General features: G+C 54.1%; 1 protein-coding gene across 3 annotated transcripts in view; it reads left to right on the plus strand.

Annotated features, from left to right (window-relative positions):
* The window catches only part of GATAD2B (GATA zinc finger domain containing 2B), a 41,499-nt gene extending 25,204 nt beyond the window's left edge, over nucleotides 1-16,295 (plus strand). For all 3 annotated transcript variants that reach the window (XM_075524703.1, XM_075524704.1, XM_075524706.1), the window contains exons 2-11: nucleotides 665-994; nucleotides 7,142-7,271; nucleotides 7,543-7,674; nucleotides 8,017-8,148; nucleotides 10,399-10,569; nucleotides 12,527-12,842; nucleotides 13,740-13,942; nucleotides 14,892-15,002; nucleotides 15,565-15,682; nucleotides 16,018-16,295. In XM_075524703.1, the coding sequence (XP_075380818.1) occupies nucleotides 666-994; nucleotides 7,142-7,271; nucleotides 7,543-7,674; nucleotides 8,017-8,148; nucleotides 10,399-10,569; nucleotides 12,527-12,842; nucleotides 13,740-13,942; nucleotides 14,892-15,002; nucleotides 15,565-15,682; nucleotides 16,018-16,151 (1,776 nt within the window). In that variant the 5' untranslated portion in view covers nucleotide 665 and the 3' untranslated portion in view covers nucleotides 16,152-16,295. The remainder of the gene's footprint in view (nucleotides 1-664; nucleotides 995-7,141; nucleotides 7,272-7,542; nucleotides 7,675-8,016; nucleotides 8,149-10,398; nucleotides 10,570-12,526; nucleotides 12,843-13,739; nucleotides 13,943-14,891; nucleotides 15,003-15,564; nucleotides 15,683-16,017) is intronic.
* The last annotated feature ends 2,567 nt before the right edge of the window (nucleotides 16,296-18,862 follow it).

Raw genomic sequence — 18,862 nt, forward strand, 5'->3', positions numbered from 1 at the left:
GAGTGAGAAGGTGCCTCGCGTTCCTCGCCGACTAAAAGGGCAACTTTGCCCAAAAGCATAGGAAGAGCAGAAAAGCCCACACGGTAGGGGATTTTCTGTATTTTGGAAGCTCGCTACCAAACTTGGCATGCCGCGGCATTCGTACTGATAGCAGAGGGCTCGGGCCATGCCTCGGGTCTCCTCAGGAAAAAAAAAAAAAGGGCACGAAGCCTGTGAATGAAGCCTTACAAAAACTAAGGCTGGGCACACGTAGTGTGGGAAGGAGCTGAGCTGCCCTCTTTGTGTCCCTGGACAACTCGAGTATTTTCCAGCTCCCCTTTCTAGTAAATCTTGTCAAGTCACAGACGGCAGTGTTTTAATGCTGAATGAGGGATTGTGCCCTCCTTCTCAAGGGCTTCGGGGTGCTCTCGCCCATCGGGTGCGTGCGGTTCCTTCTGCTTGGGAAACTCCCCGCCTGGCTGGTTTAGGATCGGGACTAAAAGCGGGCAGCACTGCTGCCGGCAGGTCACCGCATGCAGGCGCGTGGGAGGTCGGTGCTCCCCGAGGGGGGAGGCTGGGCTCGGAGGTCCCCGCCGGCCCTGGGGGAATTAAGCCGGGTCTGCCGCAACCGTTTTCTGTTTGTCGTGATACTGATTGTGTCCTTATGTCAACCTCTGTCCCGCAGGATGGACAGAATGACGGAAGATGCTCTGCGCCTGAACCTCTTGAAACGGAGCTTGGACCAAGCAGATGATCGGGATGATGTCCTGGCAAAGAGATTGAAAATGGAAGGACATGAGGCGATGGAGCGCCTGAAGATGCTGGCACTGCTGAAGAGGAAAGACCTCTCGGGCATTGAGGTGCCCCACGAGCTCCCGGTGAAACAGGATGGTGTGAAAGTCTATGAAGAAAAGCTGAATGGGAGCCTTAGGCCCCATGGGGATGGCAGGACTGCAGGGAGGCCAGGGAAGGAAAACATTAACGATGAGCCGGTGGATATGAGTGCAAGGAGAAGGTAGGTGCTAAACGACTAGAGTCTGTAGCTTGCCTGTTGTTAATCCTGTGCTCTGCCAGATGTGAGAACCCAAGTCAGAAATTAAATTGACGTTTTGCGGTCCTGGGGGCCCGGGGGAGTCTTCCCGGTGTCTGCGAGGTCCCTTTGGCTGAACGCCGAGGAGCGGAGCCTGCTCTCCCAGGAGAGTTTCTCTGGAAGGCATTCAGCACTTATTCTTTCATTGTTTTTGCTTCTGCTGCCCTTCTTATTCCACTCCAAAACCAGATGGATTTTGTTTCTTCCTCCATCCGTACGTTTAGTATTATAAGCTACAACTGTCGGGTGGCTGGCAGAGCAGACCCTGCCGGTGTGCGCGAAGGAGGAGGAGGGTTTCCCCTCCAGCCAGGACTTTTTATTAGCACCTAAAAAAGTGGTGGCAGAAGACCTTTCTTTAGCTGGAGGCCAGATCTGATGCAAGTGGCACGGGCAGTCGCTCTCAAACCTGACCCTGGCCAGGCTAGTGCCTCTGCGAGGAAGAAATAAATGTTTTTTCTTGCTGAGCCTGAGACTGCTCGTGAGAAGCAGTTGCCTGAGCGATTGAGTGCTGGTGAGCTGTGCCTGCTTTCCAGGAGAAGCTTTGGCATTCTTCACGCTCTCAGTATGTGCAGCGTGCACGCACCTGATTTTTATCATCGGGGAACTCCTGCAACTCCATTTCCGCAGCCAACACCTGCAGCCAGGTTCTGCGTGGGGGAGTTGGAGGGTCGCACGTGAGAGCCCGTCCCATGTGCTGCGCAGCACCGGTGCATCCCGCCTCTGTTCTTATTTCAGCTTTGTTGGGACAGAGAAGGAAACAAATGTTAACGATTTTGATTTTTGGCTTAATTTGGATACCAAGCCAGCGCAGGCTTGGCTAACAGGCTGAGGAGCAGAACGGAGGAGCCCTGTTTTAAGTAGGTGCAAAAGTGCTTAGATCTTCCCGTGATGTTTTGGTGGGTGAAAAGCTGGGCATGAGCTGGCGATGGGCACTGGCAGCCCAGCAAGCCAACCGTCTCCTGGGCTGCATCACCAGCAGCGTGGCCAGCAGGGCGAGGGAGGGGATTCTGCCCCTCGACCCCGCTCCGGTGAGACCCCCCCGGGGCGCTGCGTCCAGCTCGGGGGTCCTCAGCACAGGAGAGACGTGGACCTGTGGGAGCGGGTCCAGAGGAGGGACACGAAAATGGTCTGAGGGCTGGAACAGCTCTGCTGTGAGGACGGGCTGGGAGAGCTGGGGGGGTTCAGCCTGGAGAAGAGAAGGCTCCGGGGAGACCTTACTGCTCCTTTCGGTGCTTATAAGAAAGATGGGGACGGACTTTTTGGTAGGGCCTGTAGTGACAGGACAAGGGGTGATGGTTTTAAACTAAAAGAGGGGAGATTCAGACTAGATGTAAGGAAGAAATTGTTTATGCTGAGGCTGGTGAGACGCTTGCCCAGGTTGCCCGGAGAGGTGGTGGATGCCCCGTCCCTGGAAATGTTCAAGGTCAGGTTGGACGGGGCTCTGGGCAACCTGATCTGGTGGAAGATGGCCCTGTCACGGCGGGGGGTGGAAGAGGTGGCCTTTGAAGGTCCCTTCCAACCCAAACCATTCTATGAGTCTATGTTTTCTTGGTGCTTCAGATGAGTGACCGCACCTTCCTCAGGAACCAGGTATTTGCAGTTGAAGCGTGTTTGATGGTTGGACTAGATGATCTTAGAGGTCTTTTCCAACCTTAATGATTCTATGAAGGAGGCGGTGGTAATTCCTGTGCAAAGCTTCAGCCTGCAACGACAGGAGCTGCATTCACGGGCCAGGAGATAGATGCTGGTGTCCCAACTGGTTGAGTACGTCTTTGCGTGTGGACGTACGGGAAGTTTGGCCGCTTCAGCTGGAAGGTTCGAGGGCAGGGTGAGCCCTCTTCGTGACGGGGTGCGTGTTGCCAACGTTTTCTGTTTTCACTCTCCCTCTTCATTGAGGAACTGGGATCGTGATTCAGCAAAACCGGGATTGTTTGTCTTCGTTGATGCGTCATATCGGGGTCTTTTTGTGTCGGTGGTGGCTTTTGGATAATGAGGGGGTGCTCCCTGCTCTTCTGGGGGGCTCCTGTCCCACAAGGGCTGGTGACCGGGTGATGGATGGGGGGTTTGAAGGCAGGGGATCTCAACGCTTCAAGTCCCTTCTGGGTGCTGTCAGTATAATAAATATTATAAAGATTAATGCCTTCACAGGCACTTTCTTACCTCTCACACCCTGGCGTGCAGAGCATCCAAAGTGGTGAACAGACCTGGAGTGCCAGAGGTGGGAAGGAGAAAACCACCTGGATTATTTTTCTTTAATGACAATATATGTGGCTTAAATCTGCCCGGTCACCTCTGCCGCTGGTTCAGCTTCCCGTAAAATCTGAAGAACTGCATGCGGTGAGGCAGAGACGTTATTATTGTGTACCACAGGGTTCTATCAGGGGCTATGTTTTGGATTTGTGCTGAAGACAGTGTTGATAATACAGAGATGTTTTAGTTGTTGCTGCACTGGTCAAGGACTTTTCAGCTTCCCATGCTCTGCCAGGTGCAGAAGAAGCTGGGAGGGGCCACAGCCAGGACAGTTGATCCAAACTGACCAAAGGGCTATTCCATACCATATGGCGTCATGCTCAGTATATAAAGCTGGGGAAGAAGAAGGAAGGGGGGTACATTTGGAGCGATGGCGTTTGTCTTCCCATGTAACCGTTATGCGTGATGGAGCCCTGCTTTCCTGGAGATGGCTGAACACCTGCCTGCCCGCCCATGGGAAGGGGTGAATGAATTCCTTGCTTTGCTTTGCTTGCGTGCGCGGCTTTTGCTTTCCCTATTAAACTGTCTTTATCTCAACCCTCAAGTTTTCTTACTTTTGCTCTTCCGATTCTCTCCCCCACCCCACCGAGGGGGAGTGAGCGAGCGGCTGCGTGGTGCTTAGTTGCCGGCTGGGGCTAAACCACGACATCTGCGCTCATGGGAGCATTCGGATACGAGCAACACCCTTTGTAGGTACCCGGGGTTTACTTGTGTCCTGCTCCGAGCGCATCATTGGGGTGTTGCACCTCTGAAAAGTGCGATTCTCCTAAAAAGCCCTGTGGGTGAGACAACATGGGTAATACTCAGGCAGTTGGCAAATGGGTTTAAGCTCTTGAGGTGTTAAATGCTGTAGGAATAACCACGGCTCTGGGTAAGTTACTGTGCAGGTCGTCTTCTCCCCGAAGAGCCGGCAGGTGAGTGTCGGGCACTGCGGAGGGCTGCGTGCTCAGCTGAGTTGCTTGAATATTGTGTAAGACGCGGGGAATCCAGTTAGGTACCAGCATTGGATGCGGACACTTGAATCGCTAACTGTGATTGAAAAGAAATCAGCCCTAAAAAGAGGTAGGAAAATTCTGCTACGAGTTTTGAAATAATTGAGTGCGAAAAATGTCTCTGGCAAGAGGAATAAGGCTGGGGGTGTTTAATTTTCCTACCCAGCTGATAAGGGGTCACTAAGCTGGAGTTGGCTTGGGAACCTGCTCCACGTCTTGTCACCTCTGCCTGCCTCCTGCGCCCTCGGCGTAGCTCTTCTTCCAGTAGTTTTGTTGTAATTATGCTCTTCCCTTGACAAAAGTAAATAAAACAACCCTGACATATTCAGCAATTCTTTGCAGATGGCCCTGTTTTCCCCTGTCTGGTTTTGACGCTGGCTTTGCTTTTTTCACCCTGATGGAATGTAAATAAAACAGCCTGGACATATCTGGATGCTTGTGCAAAATAATCACCAGCAGCCATAATGACAGCCCGTGTTTAGGAAAATTCTGAACCCAAATCCGATGCTTTATTACTCCGGGTGTGCCCGAGATGTGGCCAAGGATGCGAGAGGAGCAAGAAAAGCTGTTGTGCTCAATGCTCGATTGCCTTCAGTCTCTCTGGTCCGAGAGTTTGGGATGCTGTTACTCAAAGCAAGTGCATCTAGAGGCTTGCAGCAAAATAAGGGACGTGGTTTTGGTGCCTGCGGGGTCCGTGCGAGCAGCCCTGATGCTGATGGGGGAAGGGACCTTCAGCTGAAGCCTGATGTGTTTTATTTTTGACGTGCGATCCTGTGCATGCTGGAGAGCCTCCTACCCAAACGCTTGGTCATCACAGTATTTGTTGACATTTGAAACTCTGTTGGGGAATGGTGGCTGCGAGTTGACCCAGGATCCCTGCTTCGTCGCGAGGACGTGTTTATTCCCGAGCGGTTTCGTGTATGGACGTGCCCTAACGGATAGTTTGGAGATGGGCGCCATGGGTTGCTCGCAGCAGAAGCCAGATAAAATGCCATGGGAGGGCGATGGGCCGCTCAAGAGCTGTTGAAGACTCATCCAAAAGCAGCTCTTGCTCTTGGCCAGCTAAATATAAAACTCCTTGGATGCAGCTTGGTTCGCCTGGACCGGCTCAGGCTGACTTTACCTCGGTAGGATGCTCTGGACCTTCTCTGCTGACCACGCTGCTGGGACAGACCACAAACTCAGCCTCAGCTGGAAACCCTCCTGCCACCAGCGACCTGAGAAACCTCCTCCTCCGCTCTGGAGAGAGAGCAGCAGCTGGAAAACCCCTGGTTTGGGTCCCACACGCAGCATCTGTGGGGTGCTGAAAGGAGATCCGCAAGAACAGGCTATCTGTTGATCAGCAGATACCGCGTTCATGTGACACCTTAAGTGTGTGACGGCCCACAAAGAGGTTATTAAGGGCGCTGAAATAATGCGCCCACAAATACCACGCAGAGCCATGTTTTGGTGCTTTTGGGCTCAGCTGAGAGCTTTCACGGCTTTGATTTCTTCTTTTTTATTTTTTTTTTTTTTTTTTTATGGTTTGGAGCCAAGCTGCTGGGGGCATTTCTCCAGCTGAAGAGTGACTTGCAGACTCCATGATCGATGAGGTTTGCAGTAGATGTGCAACAGCTGGAGAAGGGGGCAGCTACGCAGCACTACTGCTTTGAAATGCCCACGAAAGCAGCTGTAACGTTGGGGAGACGAAGCCGCCGAAGGCAAAACCCCCTGCGAGCCAGCGTCCCGCTCCGAGCATCCTCTCCGGATCCACCGTCCTTGGAGCGGCCAAGCCTGGGAGCTGGGATTTGGTTCCATGCTTCCTCCGGCATGTTCAAAGCTAAAAGTTTTGGATAAGATAAATCTGTGTGTCTCCTTCCCCCCCACGCAGCCTCACAGCAAAGACCTTCCAGGGAGTCTGAGAGCGATAAGTCTGTCTGCCTCGCTGGCAGCACGTCCGGCACCTTTATAACCGCAGTGCTCGTGCTGCTTCACGCTGGACTATTTCGCATTTTTCCAAGGCTCTCCAAGCATCATTACATTACATTGGTGATAGCAAAGGGCTTTTATTAGTGTCTCCCTACTCTGAATGATGCCACCACGAACGGTGCGGTGCGTGGATACTGCTGGATTATAGTACTGATTTTTTTTTTTTTTAATTTTTTTTTTCCCCCCAGTGACGGGCTGTTGTCGTTGCTGCTCCTTTCGTTTACTGATTTCTAGGTCTCAGTTCAATTGGATCTTTTGACTCTACGCAGGGTATTTATTCAGATTTTCCTTTATGGAGTGACCTTTTAAAATAGATTTGTATCGAGATAGGCTTGGAGTTTTTACTGTTAACTGTTTTTACTGTTTTTTCTGTTAACTGGGGGACTTAGCCCATTCTCATCTCCAGCATCGTGGTGATCTTCCTGAGTAAGTATGAACAATACCAGGCCGGAGTATCTACCCCTGTTCCCTCTCATCTCAGCACCTGGCTACGGTCGTGTCTCCCTGTTTAGTTACTATATGGCTCATTATTAACACCCGACCGGTCCTCTCGCAGATAGGGTTTGCATCACGTGTCTGCTTACGTTGCGCTTAAAACAACCCACCTTTCACCCTGGGGAAGAAAACGTTTTTGAACGAGTCTCTTCCCTCCTGCGAGCAGAGGATGCTTCTGTCCTAAAGCTGGCAGTCCGCTGGTGTTCGTCAGCTCTGCAGGCGTGGAGAGCAGTGCCGAGCTCCGGTTCGCGTCCGTGGTGGTGGTGGTGGGGTTGTCCCGCTCCCAGATTTGCTGCCGATGTCTCGGTGTTGTGGCTCAGTCTTTTTCTCTTTTTTTTTTCCCCCCCCCCCCCCTTCTGTTACGCAGTGACCAGGACAGGGGACGATTAACCCCTTCGCCAGATATAATTGTCCTCTCCGATAATGAGGCATCCAGTCCCCGTTCCAGCTCTCGTATGGAGGAAAGGCTTAAGGCAGCAAATCTTGAAATGTTTAAGGTAAGGGGTTTCCCGGCTGTCCCAGGCGGCTGCTCCAGCGGAGAGCCGTTCTGCTGCAGGGGGGTTCTGCTTTTCTGAAGGATTTGGGAGCTAAGGGGGTTTCTGAGCAATGTGGTAACTTCTGGGTGTAACGATCCAGCTCTTGCATCCTTGGTTATCTGTGGTACAAATTCTTGCTTGTATTAAAGCTTCCTCACACTCTCTTGCCACCAAGGCACAGGCAGCAGGTTTCAGCTGTTTGAGTTTTGACTGATTTTCTGCCTCTTTGTAGGGTAAAAGCATAGAGGAGCGACAGCAGCTGATCAAGCAGCTTCGGGATGAGCTACGGCTGGAGGAGGCCAGGCTTGTGTTGCTGAAGAAACTGAGGCAAAGTCAGCTGCAAAAGGAGAATGTGGTACAGAAGGTGAAGCTCTGGGCAGCATCCTTTGGGGCTGGGTGGGATAAGGGGAAGGTGCTGGGCCTCACAGAAGCCTGCTAGCGGGCAAACACAAAGACTTGCTCTGCTCTTGGACCTTCCTTTACTCCACATTTGTCCTCCTGTGTGATATTTCTTACCAAAGTGTGTCTGTAGCAAATCCACAGCCCATCCTACTTAGCGTGCTGCCCTCAGGGCCAGCTGGGAAGATAAATCTGTGCAGCTCTGAAGTGTTAGTATTTGATGTAGCGTCGATGAGGCTTGGTCCACGTCGGGTCTGTCGATGGATTTCCTTTCCAAACCTTTCCTTTTCATTTTCTCTCAATCTAGACTCCAGTTGTCCAGAACGCAGCGTCTATTGTCCAGCCATCTCCTGCTCACGTGGGACAGCAGGGACTGTCCAAGCTTCCCTCCAGGCCTGGAGCTCAGGGGGTTGAGCCTCAGAACTTAAGGACATTACAGGTGAGCCTTCCTGACACCCGTTTTCTGTGCAAAAGACTATGGTTTTGCTTGGTGCACACGCGACGCTGCACGGTTGTCTCTGCCTGACTGAGATGCTTTTTCCAAGAGGCAGATAAATGCTGGCAGGTCTCAGCACCATCAGTAGAACAGTCTGGTGTCCCACAGTTGGTCTGGGAAGTTCTCTCTGCAGGCGAGGTCATCTCTGAAGCTGGGCAGTGGTGACTGAGCCATCCCCGTAACACTTCGTGCCTGTCCCAGCTCTCGGCCCCTTGCATGATGTGCTCCAGTTGTCGGGAGGTCTGGGTGCTCTGCTGCTTCAGAAGTGGCAGATTTTTCAGCAGGGAAGTCTGAAGTTTAGTCCAGCCGACGATTTGGGTCGTGTGAGGTGGAAGGAGCTGAATTTAGATGTGGTGGCCCTGAAGAAAGTTGTCTGCTGCTTGGGAATACAAGTTCTGGGGCTGCAGGGAGAAAACTGCTCATTTTCACGTACCCGCAGGAATGGCCGGTCAGCAGAGCTGCTTTTTGAAACGGTGCAGAACGGTCAGAGGAAGAGGGTGAAGAAAAATGCAAGCGAAACAGGGAATTGAAATGTTTACCTTCTTTGGGAAAGCGCTATAGGCAGAGCAGGGCGCTGTCTGACGCTGCTACCTTTCTGCCTGCGCGCTGAAGAATGCCAATTCTAGATGACACAATTGTTTAATGTTGCACGGGTAAACAAGAAGCCAACGGTATGAGCTCACTGGAAGGAGGGCACGCGGCATGTGCCTGTGGAGCGGGGTGCTGACGCTGACGGGCGATGGGGATTTCTTTCCTGGGGCTTGGTCCAGCTCTGCTGCAGGGCTTGGGGTCCCTTGCCACCTTGGGGCACGCTCTTACCCCTCCCCAGGCGTTCCCCGGGTGTCCCCAAGCTCTGTAGCATCAGCAAGTGGACTTTGTCCTTTCAGCAGGAGGCTGTCAGTTATATTTCTTTGATAATATATTGGAACATACAAAGTCCCAGCGACGCGGTTGTGAACCCAGATGCTGGGAAGCTGGTGTATGGGACGAGGATGGAGGTGATCCTCCAGCGTGTCTGCCTGCCTGTAGCTTTCTCTCCTGCTTTTGCCAAAAGACTTTCATTTCAATCTTGCTGATCATTTACTCCCTCCGTTAACCATCTTCTTTGTTTGTGGCATTTGTTTTCTTTGCTATGGCAACGATTCCGGGTCAAGTCTATTGTGGCTTCGCAGTGGGATCGGGCTGGTAAAGGAAATGGGCTTTAGGAGAAGAGGAAACGCATTGTTTGCACAGTCTTTGTGAAGCTTTTCTTATGTGTGACAGCGAAGAACCTCATCTAGAACAAGTCTAATAAAAAAAAAAAAAAAGGAAAGGGGGAAGGGGGGAGAAAAAGGTTGTCAGCCAGGAGGTATTTAATGCTTTAAGATCATCTCTGCTAAAAAAATTGAGCCCTTCTACCTGTCCTCCCCCCTTGGAGGAGGGCGATGCCCAGAGACACGAAGACCTTGCTGCGAGCTGAGCGTTAGGAGAAGCCTGGGCAGGTCAAGCCCTGGCTCAGCCTGCGCTCAGGTCTTTCCAATCCCGGTGTCGTGTTTCCGAGTGCCTGGGATTGAGGGTTGTAGCACGCCTCTGCATTCCTGCACCAAAGGCAAACACCCATCTCCCTGTTAGTCAGGATTCCTATAACTGTTTCACTTTGAACTCGGGCACCGGTGTGAATTCTGGTTTTAATAGCTCTATGCAGATGGCAAACAGCCTCCTTTTTTTTTTTTTTTTTTAATCCCCTCTTTTCCCCTTGCGTTTTTCCATATTGATCAAATTGACGGGGTTGTTTTTAATGCAAAGTTAGGCCACGAATGTGTGTCTTGAAAATTACCTTCCAGAACATCCCAGCCTAGATCCTGGAGGTCTGTTCTCTTCCCAGTGAGCTGGCTGGCTCCTGGGAAGCGGTTGCTCCAGGGGATTACTACCCCTTCTCTTGACTCAGGTGCAATTCCAGCCTCTCTACAGACAATATGAGTATGTTAACTTCAGGCATCCTCCCTTTAGGCAAAATGGCCGTGATTATTTCAAATAGAGGACAATTAGAGGAAAAGTTAAGTTCTTTGAGCGGTGTCGCGCGTTAGAAGTTAACTGGAGTTCCAGATATGTGGAAATCCTCAGCTGTTGCAGAGCCTGATCAGGGAACTAAAAATTCTGGTTTGCCTCGAGTCCTTCTTTTTTTTTTTATTTACTTCTTTCCTTTCTCGACAGGGTCACAGTGTCATTAGGTCTGCCACAAATACGACTCTGCCCCATATGCTTATGTCGCAGCGTGTGATTGCTCCGAACCCTGCCCAGTTACAAGGGCAGCGGGTTCCTCCTAAACCTGGCCTCATCCGCACTACAACTCCAAGCATGAATCCAGCCATCAACTACCAACCGGTAGGTTACTAATTTGTCGCTGGGTTTTGGGCACGGTTGCCTGGTGGGGTTAGCAAGAAGGGAAAGGAGGTGCTTTACGAATCTGATGAGGGCCACGGAGGTGCTCAGAGCTCAGCACGAAGACGTCGGAGTGAAGCTTGAAGGTGGAAATATATCCCAAGCGTGGACGAAGACGGCTGTCCTTGACCTGCGTGAAAGAATGAAATGATAAATAATTTTAAAACTTCCTATTTGGAGGTGCCAGCTACCAAAGCAGTGGTTCCTCCGAGCAGCACTGGCCTCCTGCTGTAACAGCGACACAAAGACCCACCCCAGTGAAGCGGGGTGACTGGTTTGTGAGCTGGACTGGTTCCTCTTCCCGCAGTCGATAGCAAGCGCTCGCTCGCGTGTGCTTTTCTTCCCCTGCTCTCTGCCGGAAGAGCGCAGTGAACTCCCTGCAGTCGAGAAGCAGGACGCTTAAAACCATTTGTTTTACTTTTGGAAGAATGGAAAGACTTCCGTGAAGACTGGAAACGGAGAGGGGAAAAAAAAAAAATAACGCTTTCCAGTTCTAAGCACTGGTGCTGCGTAAAGCCATCAAACCTTTCGCCTGCGAAGAGCCTTGGTTCCTGGGCTGCGTCTCCTGCGCTGCGGGACAGTCTCTGTTCCTCATCCCAGACCGCGACGCTTGGCTGAGATGCTCTGTGTGTGTGCGAGCCCGGGTTAACGACCCCTGTTAATTCTGTTTAGGGTTTGTTGCCAGTCCTTAAGCCATTTAATCTGTCCTAACGATAGTATAGTGCAAATTTGTAAATTATAAACATGGCTACACAATGATCTGGAAGTCTTGCATCTGAACAACTGTCAAACAAACCTAATTACATGTTTGATTAAAAAAACCACCCCAGCTATTGTTACAGAAGAGTTGCAAGTTCATTGGCGTTAATTCATCAACTAGTTATTTAAATCAGTGTGAGTCATCCCTGATCAGCTCTGCCCTTAATTTTCCTGGACCTACGTTAGAACAACTGGTTTGGGATTAGCTTGGTTCTTTGCCTTTTTTTTCCCCAATCGGCGAAGTGTTAGCCATCTTAAAAAAGAAAACTGGGGCAAACTGATTGATCTTGTGTGTGTTCTTCTCGATTGACACAACCGTGTCCCCCAGGCTGTGGTAGCTGACCCCGTTTGAATCGCTGAGAGGGTTTGTTACTGTTTGGGATTTTCCCCTTTGCATGCGTGGAAGCGTTCCTACCCTGGGAAACGGGTAGGCTGGGTGAAAGGCTGACAGCAGCCCTGCCTGGGCTTAAATAGGTTGCAGGCTGATGGCTTCTTCTCACAAAAGCCTGCGAAAGCTGCATCTTCAGGTCAGCAGGAGTCTTTGTGCTTTGCTACCGTCACGTGCCAGAGGGACCGCGCATCCACATGAACGGAGGACGCAGGAGAAAGCTGCTGGAAATGGAAGAGGAGGGAACTGGCACATTCGGAGCACCTGTGTGGGAGGGGACGGACACCATCTGGCAGCGGGGATGCTGCCTGGGCGCCTGCCAGATCAGCGAAGCAAGAGGTGGAGGAGCAGAACTCGACAGGGAGCGATGGTGCCGGCACGTGAATTGCGGCGCTCAGCGCTGCCTACGCTCGGCGAGGCCGATGCCGGGTCCTGAGGCCGGACCCTGCGCGTGCGTTCCCTCACCTGCAGAAGTCCCCGGGCTGCTCCAGACGCCAAGACTCCTCCTGTGGATTCCGGCGCACCGGAGGCTCCTCGGCGCTGGCACAACGTTATCGTAGGGGCCGAGCCGAGCTCCCTGCTCCCGAATCCCAGCACGGCTCCTGTCTCCCCAGGTCCTTTTGGGAACATTTGCAGGCAGAGGGAGGGTTGTGAGAAGGCGATGTGGCTCATCCAGGTTACTTTAGGGGCTGAGCCGTAGTCGAAGACTGTATTAATTTGCTGTATTAATCCTCATCTCCTCTTCCTCTCCAGCAATCAAGTTCTTCTGTTCCTTGCCAGCGTACGTCGTCTTCAGCCATCTATATGAACCTTGCCTCTCACATCCAGCCTGGCACTGTGAACAGGGTGTCGTCTCCGCTCCCCAGTCCCAGTGCTCTGAACGACGCCGCCAACTCCCAGGCAGCCGCCAAGCTTGCCCTGCGCAAGCAGCTGGAAAAAACGCTGCTGGAGATCCCACCCCCGAAGCCGCCCGCTCCCCTGCTGCATTTCTTGCCCAGCGCAGCCAACAGCGAGTTCATCTACATGGTGGGGCTGGAGGAGGTGGTGCAGAGCGTTATCGACAGTCAAGGTGAGCTCGGGGAGCTGCAGCTTTCCCTGACCGCTGCGATACAGTGCTCCCGCATGCCGTTTCCTATTTTTTTTTCTGTTGTTTTTTTTTTTTTTTGCAAAACACCAAAATCTGCAGCTTGGGAGGCTGCAAGAGAATGGTTTCTGGTCTTACCCAGCCCTGAACTCCACTCCTTCTTGTTGTGGCTGCTTGCAGCAGAGGGAAGGGCAGAGCCCGCACACCCCCCCGGGCACTAGGGAGCTGCGTGCCGACCCTGTGGGCACGGAGCCGGTCTGGCGAGGCCGGCAGCCTTGATGTGCCGAGCCTGCAGCCGGCCCCAGAGCAGCGGCGTCTGTGCCCTGGGGCTCGTCGGGCGGTGCCCACCTGGGGAGGGGTCTCCTGGGCCCTTCCCTGAATGAATGTTCGGGAGCTGAGATGCAAAATCCTCGGAACTGAGACTACCCGGAGTCCCGTCCCTGCGGGATCGTGGAGGTTTTAGTTCCCACCTCACCATTCCCTCCGAGTTGCCGCTTCCCAGCTGGCCGGGATCGAGCCTGTGCTCGTCCCGTGCATGCTCAGCATGGCGTAACTGCGGTGCATCGCTGGCTCACCCGACTCAACCACCAGGACCCCCAGATTTTTATAGTCTTGTAGGGCTGGGCCCAGCACCATTGGGTTGTTCTGTCCCTGGGGCAGGATTTTTCCTGTGTCTCTCCCAGGATGCCGAACTCTCGCCCCAAGTGGGGTTGGGCTTTGATGCGACGTTGTCCTGAAAATCCATTTATTTGCTGGGACCTTCCCTCCTGCTCCGACGGTGTGCGCAGGAGCCCGTTGCTGTCGTGCCCGGGGTTGAGGAGGCGGTGTGAGTGGGGGGCTCTCCCGTTTTCCCACCTAACTCCCATTCTTGGTGACTCCCAGGGAAAAGCTGCGCGTCCCTCCTGCGTGTGGAGCCCTTTGTCTGTGCCCAGTGCCGCACCGACTTCACCCCTCACTGGAAGCAGGAGAAAAACGGGAAGATCCTGTGCGAGCAGTGCATGACTTCCAATCAGAAGAAGGCGCTGAAGGCAGAGCACACCAACCGACTGAAGAACGCCTTCGTGAAAGCTTTGCAGCAGGAGCAGGCAAGTACACGGCCCCTCTGCGAGCTGCGCCGGTGGGCCACGTTTGCTCCGGGAGAGCCTGGAGCTCCCTGCCCCAGGCTCCGGGTCCCCCTGCTCCCCTTCCCTTTGCACGTCTCCAGCCGCGTAGCTTTTCGGTAGGTCAATCGGGGTTCCCCGCGCGTGAGCTTGAGGAGTTTGGCTTCTCCGTGGGGATGCCCAGCTCATGGGGACGCCCAGCTCGGCACATGGAGCTTCTAACAGCGAAATGCTGGTGCTGAGTGTCCGGAGCACTCTGGAGCGGCTGCTCCTCTCCCTGTGTGCGTTGTTTTCCCCCTGGATTTGTAGCTCCAGGGCTGGCTGGGGACAGCTGCCTTCCCTCCCCGGTTTTGCTACTGACTTTCCTGGAACTTGCGGGAAGTCGCTTAACCGCTTGCTGCCTGCTCGCTTTTCTGTGGAGGGGAGGAATTTGCTAAATTCCCGTGATAAATCGGTGTTGGAGAACTTGTTTAGAGGCCCTGGGGTAAATTAAGCTGGAATCATCGTTTGTGAACTGTAAAAAAAACCCAAAAAACAAAACAACCCTAAATACGAGTGGAATCTGGCTGTTGACAAATGGGACGTGCCTGTTGCGGAGCAAGAAGTCTTTGGGCTGTTTGTAACAAGTGGGTGCAGAGATGGAAAAGCTGTTCATGTTGGCTGCGGCAAGACTGCGGTTCCAGTAACACCTCGGGAAAGCAGCTGGGTTTTCAGTGGTTTTCAAATAAAGCAGCCATTGCGGCGCGTGGGGAGAGGGACCTGCTCCCCCCCTCTCCGGGAACGCAACCCACCGCGGCCGGTGTCGGCGTGAGCCCCGGCGTGCCCTGCTCGTGGCACCGGAGGGATCGGCTTGGACCTGTTGCGTCTCGTCGGGGAGGCGAGGTCTAATCGGCTGGCGTGCGCTTCTGAGGATGCTTCTGGTTCTTTCGCTCAGGAGATCGAGCAGAGGCTACAGCAGCAGGCAGCCTTGTCCCCCACCGCAGCTCCTGCCGTCTCCAGCGTCAGCAAACAGGAGAACATCATGCGGCACCACACGCTCCGGCAGGTGAGCGGCGCTCGTTCTTCCATAGCTCCGGCGCTCCCGGAGCTCTTCCATAGCTTCCATAGCTCCCGGCCGAGCCGGAGCGCGCGTCCCCTCGCTTGTAGCCCAGATTCCGAGTTCGGAGCGGGGCGGGCACAGCGAGCGCTCCCCGACGAGGAGGGAGGTGCGGGCATCCCGCTGCCTTCTCTCTTACGGCAGCTTTGGGGTCTGGTTGCCCTTTTTCCTGGGGACTGCGGGGTCGCTTTTAACCCGAGCCCCCTGCACCCCATTTCCTCGTGCCAGCAGAGACCGTAGCTGCTGTTGGGCTCCTCTCCCACCCCTTCCCCTCCGGATCCCTCCCCTGTCGATCCCGTGCCGTCCGGCGGGGGAGCCCGCAGCACGGCCCCGGACTCTGCCGCCCGATTACGTATCTCTACGAGAGCGATCTGCCAACTGTATTTTCCACGTAGCGGCCAAAAACCACAACAGATTCTTCACCCTCTGGCTGCAGCTCCGTCAGCGACTGCTTCCAGACTGCCGGGCGATCCCGGTGCCTTCCTACCACCTTTGTTCTCCTCTTCCTCAGGCTCCGCAGCCCCAGAGCACTTTGCAGCGTGGCATCCCCACCTCTGCCCGCTCCATGCTTTCCAACTTTGCGCAGGCACCCCAGCTGTCCGTGGCGGGCGGTCTCCTCGGCATGCCAGGTAACGTCCCCGCTCCACGCCGGAGCGCGGGGAGGACGGGGCTTGGGGCTAGACGGAGAGCGGGACGGGTCAGTCTGTGCCCGGTTTGATTTTTTGGGCAGGGGGGCGTATGGCCACCAGCACAGGCTGACGGTGATCGCGATGCTTCCCTTCCCCCTGCCGCAGAGGCCCTGCAGACCTCCGCGGATTTCGGAGGGTGGGTTTGGGTTAAATGATGGCTTCCTAGGGAAAAGCTGGGAGCCTCCTGGCTCGCTGGGCTCGGCCACAAAACGGGGACCTCCGAGCGGAGGGGGGTGTTGGAGGGGTCCCCACCTGCTTTTCTCTCCCCTCTCCAGGTGTTAACATCGCTTACCTGAATGCTGGGATCGGAGGCCACAAAGCGTCGAGTTTGGCGGACCGGCAGCGGGAATACCTTTTGGATATGATCCCACCCCGCTCTATATCGCAGTCCATCAGCGGACAGAAATAACGCCTATTGACCGTCCCCCCCCCTTCCTCCCCACTTCCGTCGCATGCAGTGCCTGTACTGGTGCCTACCGTACACGGGGAAAAAAGACAAAAAAAAAGAAACAAAAAACAAACGAATGAAAAAACAAACAAACAAACAAACAAACCCATTTCAAACCTTCAGCGACCTGTCCTTTTTCCAAACCTTAACTTCTTTGGTTTTCTATAGCAGTGAGAGGTCACTTCCTTTGCCCGAGGTCAGAACAATGTCTGCTTGAAATCAGCACTCTACATGTGTTAAAGCTTGTTTTATGCTATTTTTTTGTAATGACAAAGCATAGAATTTTTAATTGTGTTGTGGGGTTTTTTGTTTTTATTTTTTTTTTCCTTTTTTCTTTCCCCCCCCTCCCCCCCTCCTTTGCTAAATGGATGGTTAAACCTTTTTTTCCTTTCCAGAGACTTTGTAAGGGCATCCACTCGACATTAAGTGACCGTTATTTTTTTTAAAGGGCAGCCTATGCTGACTCACGGGGAACCGGGGGCAAAGAGATGCGATGGGCTGGAGCCCGGACCGCCGTCCGCGGTAGGGTGCTACAATTCCCTTGGCTCGGCAGAAGAAGTCAGCAGGCGCCGATCCCGACACCTTAGCTCCCATCTCTCTCTCTCTCCCCGGAGGAAGGGAGCCCGGTTTGGTGAGGAGCCGGTGCCCGTCGGCACCGGCACGCGGGCGTCGGCGCCGGCGGGGTCGATGGACGGTGCTGGCAACCCCCTTGACCGACCCGAGGAGCCCGGCGGGGCGCAGAGGGGCGTCGATGCCGCCCGGTGAGCCCCCGACGTGGCGGGCGGGCGGCCGCCGTGGCACGTGCCGGCGGTGCTTCTCGGCAGGCTCTAGAGCGGACTGCGAACGACCGGTGGCCTCGGGCGCGGGTGAGTCCCCATCATCTCCCCTCCGCGCTCTTGCATGCTCCGGAACCGCTCTCGGTCATCGTCACCTGCCGCCGGCTCTCGCGGACGATGGGGACGGCACCGCGGTCCCTGCGCGGCGCCCGGGCTCCGGCCGGCGGTTAACGAACCCAAAGCAAGAAATAAGCCGCGGAAAGTCGTCTGAGAAACGCTCTATTTGCACTTAACCTTCACACTAACGGGCCCTCCCTCCTCCTCCTCCTCCTCCTCCTCCTCCTCTGCAGACAGCACCCCTAGCCAGCGGAAATCGCGCCCCGGCTGCTGGAGAGACCCCGGCAGAGCCATCCCCGCGTCCCCCCCGTCCCCTCGCCTCCGCCGGGACCCCTCGGCGCCCAAACTTGCCCAAACCCGAGCGTCCGCGCAGGGGTTTGCTGCTCCCGGGGGTTTCCTGCGAGTTTTCTGGTTGTTTTTAAAAATCTTCTTTTTTATATTAATTTCCTTTTTTAAAAATTCTTTTTCCCTGACATTAACATTTTCTCGTGCAATTTTGAAGCGCCAGCTCGCCCGTGGGGAGTTGCTCGATGGGTGGGGGGGCCCGGGAGCCCCCCCCCCGCCCCGCTGTCGGGGACGAGGCGCCTTCTCTCCCAAAATGCCACCCCTCAAGCGGTCGGGGGGGACCCCCGCCCCGCCAGCATCCCCCCTCAATTCAATGAGCACTTAACCCCCGAGGGGGCTGGGTGCCCCGACCCCCCCCCCGGGGCCCTCCACAGGCAAAAGGATTTTTTTTTTTTTAAATTTTTTTTTTTGGAAGCTAGTGAAGCGTAGTGGCGTATATATATATACATATATATATATTTTTGTGGGGTTTTTTTTTGTTTTTAATCTTGTTTAGCTGGCTCCCCTCTTCCACGCTCCCCCCTGCCCCGGGACGCTGCGATCCTTTTCAAATCTCCTTTTATTGCCCTGCTTCCACGGGAGCACTTTGACGAATCGTTTCTTCTTGGATAAACCTGAGGTTTGGGTTATTTTGGGGGTTTATTTTTGCTTTATCGGCTTTACCCTTCATCCCCCCCCCCCCCCCCGGGCCCTTCGACGTGGTCGAGCCCCCCTCCCCGTCCCTCGCTCAAGTGCCATTCTCCCCCGTCAGGTGTTACCGAGAGGTACGAGGTGACCTGGGCGCATGGGTTGAGATTAAATTATAAAATTAAAAAAAAAAAAAAAAAAAAAAAGAAGTGGAAAAAAAAAAAAATACAAAAATCCAAGTGCAATACTTAATGCCGGGGGGGTGGGGGGGTTGGAGCGGACGGAGGGAACCGATGGAGAACAAGATGCCGACTTCATGGTGCTATAAGTGAAATCCGCCCCCGGGGACGGGGGGACCCTTTTCTGCCCACCCCCCTCTTGGAGGGGGGGTCGATGGGGCCGGGACGGAGCGGGCGCCTCGGCCCCGGGGTCTGCAGGCAGTTTCCCCCCCCCCGCCAAAAAAAAAAAAAAAAAAAAAAATAAAAAGGCCCCAAAAAACCATGGCTGGGGATGCCGAGCCCCGTCTTGCTCCCTGGGGGCCCGTGTGGGGCCGTCCCGGAGCCCCCCGAGGCTTCGGCTGTGACCTGCGCAGGTTTAACAGTTTTATTATTATTATTATTATTATTTTTTGGCTTGAGCCCCCCCCCTCCTGCCCCCCCAGCTCCCAGGGATGTGACGTACGGTAGAAAATCCTCCTTTTCCTCCCCCCCCCCCCCGGATACAGAAATAAGGATTTCTTTCCCGCTTTTGTTCGCGTTTCTTTTACAGCTAGGGGTAGATCCGCTTGTGAAAATGCTTTTATTGGGA

This window comes from Mycteria americana, chromosome 25 (assembly GCF_035582795.1).
Source record: "Mycteria americana isolate JAX WOST 10 ecotype Jacksonville Zoo and Gardens chromosome 25, USCA_MyAme_1.0, whole genome shotgun sequence".
Lineage (NCBI taxonomy): Eukaryota > Metazoa > Chordata > Aves > Ciconiiformes > Ciconiidae > Mycteria > Mycteria americana.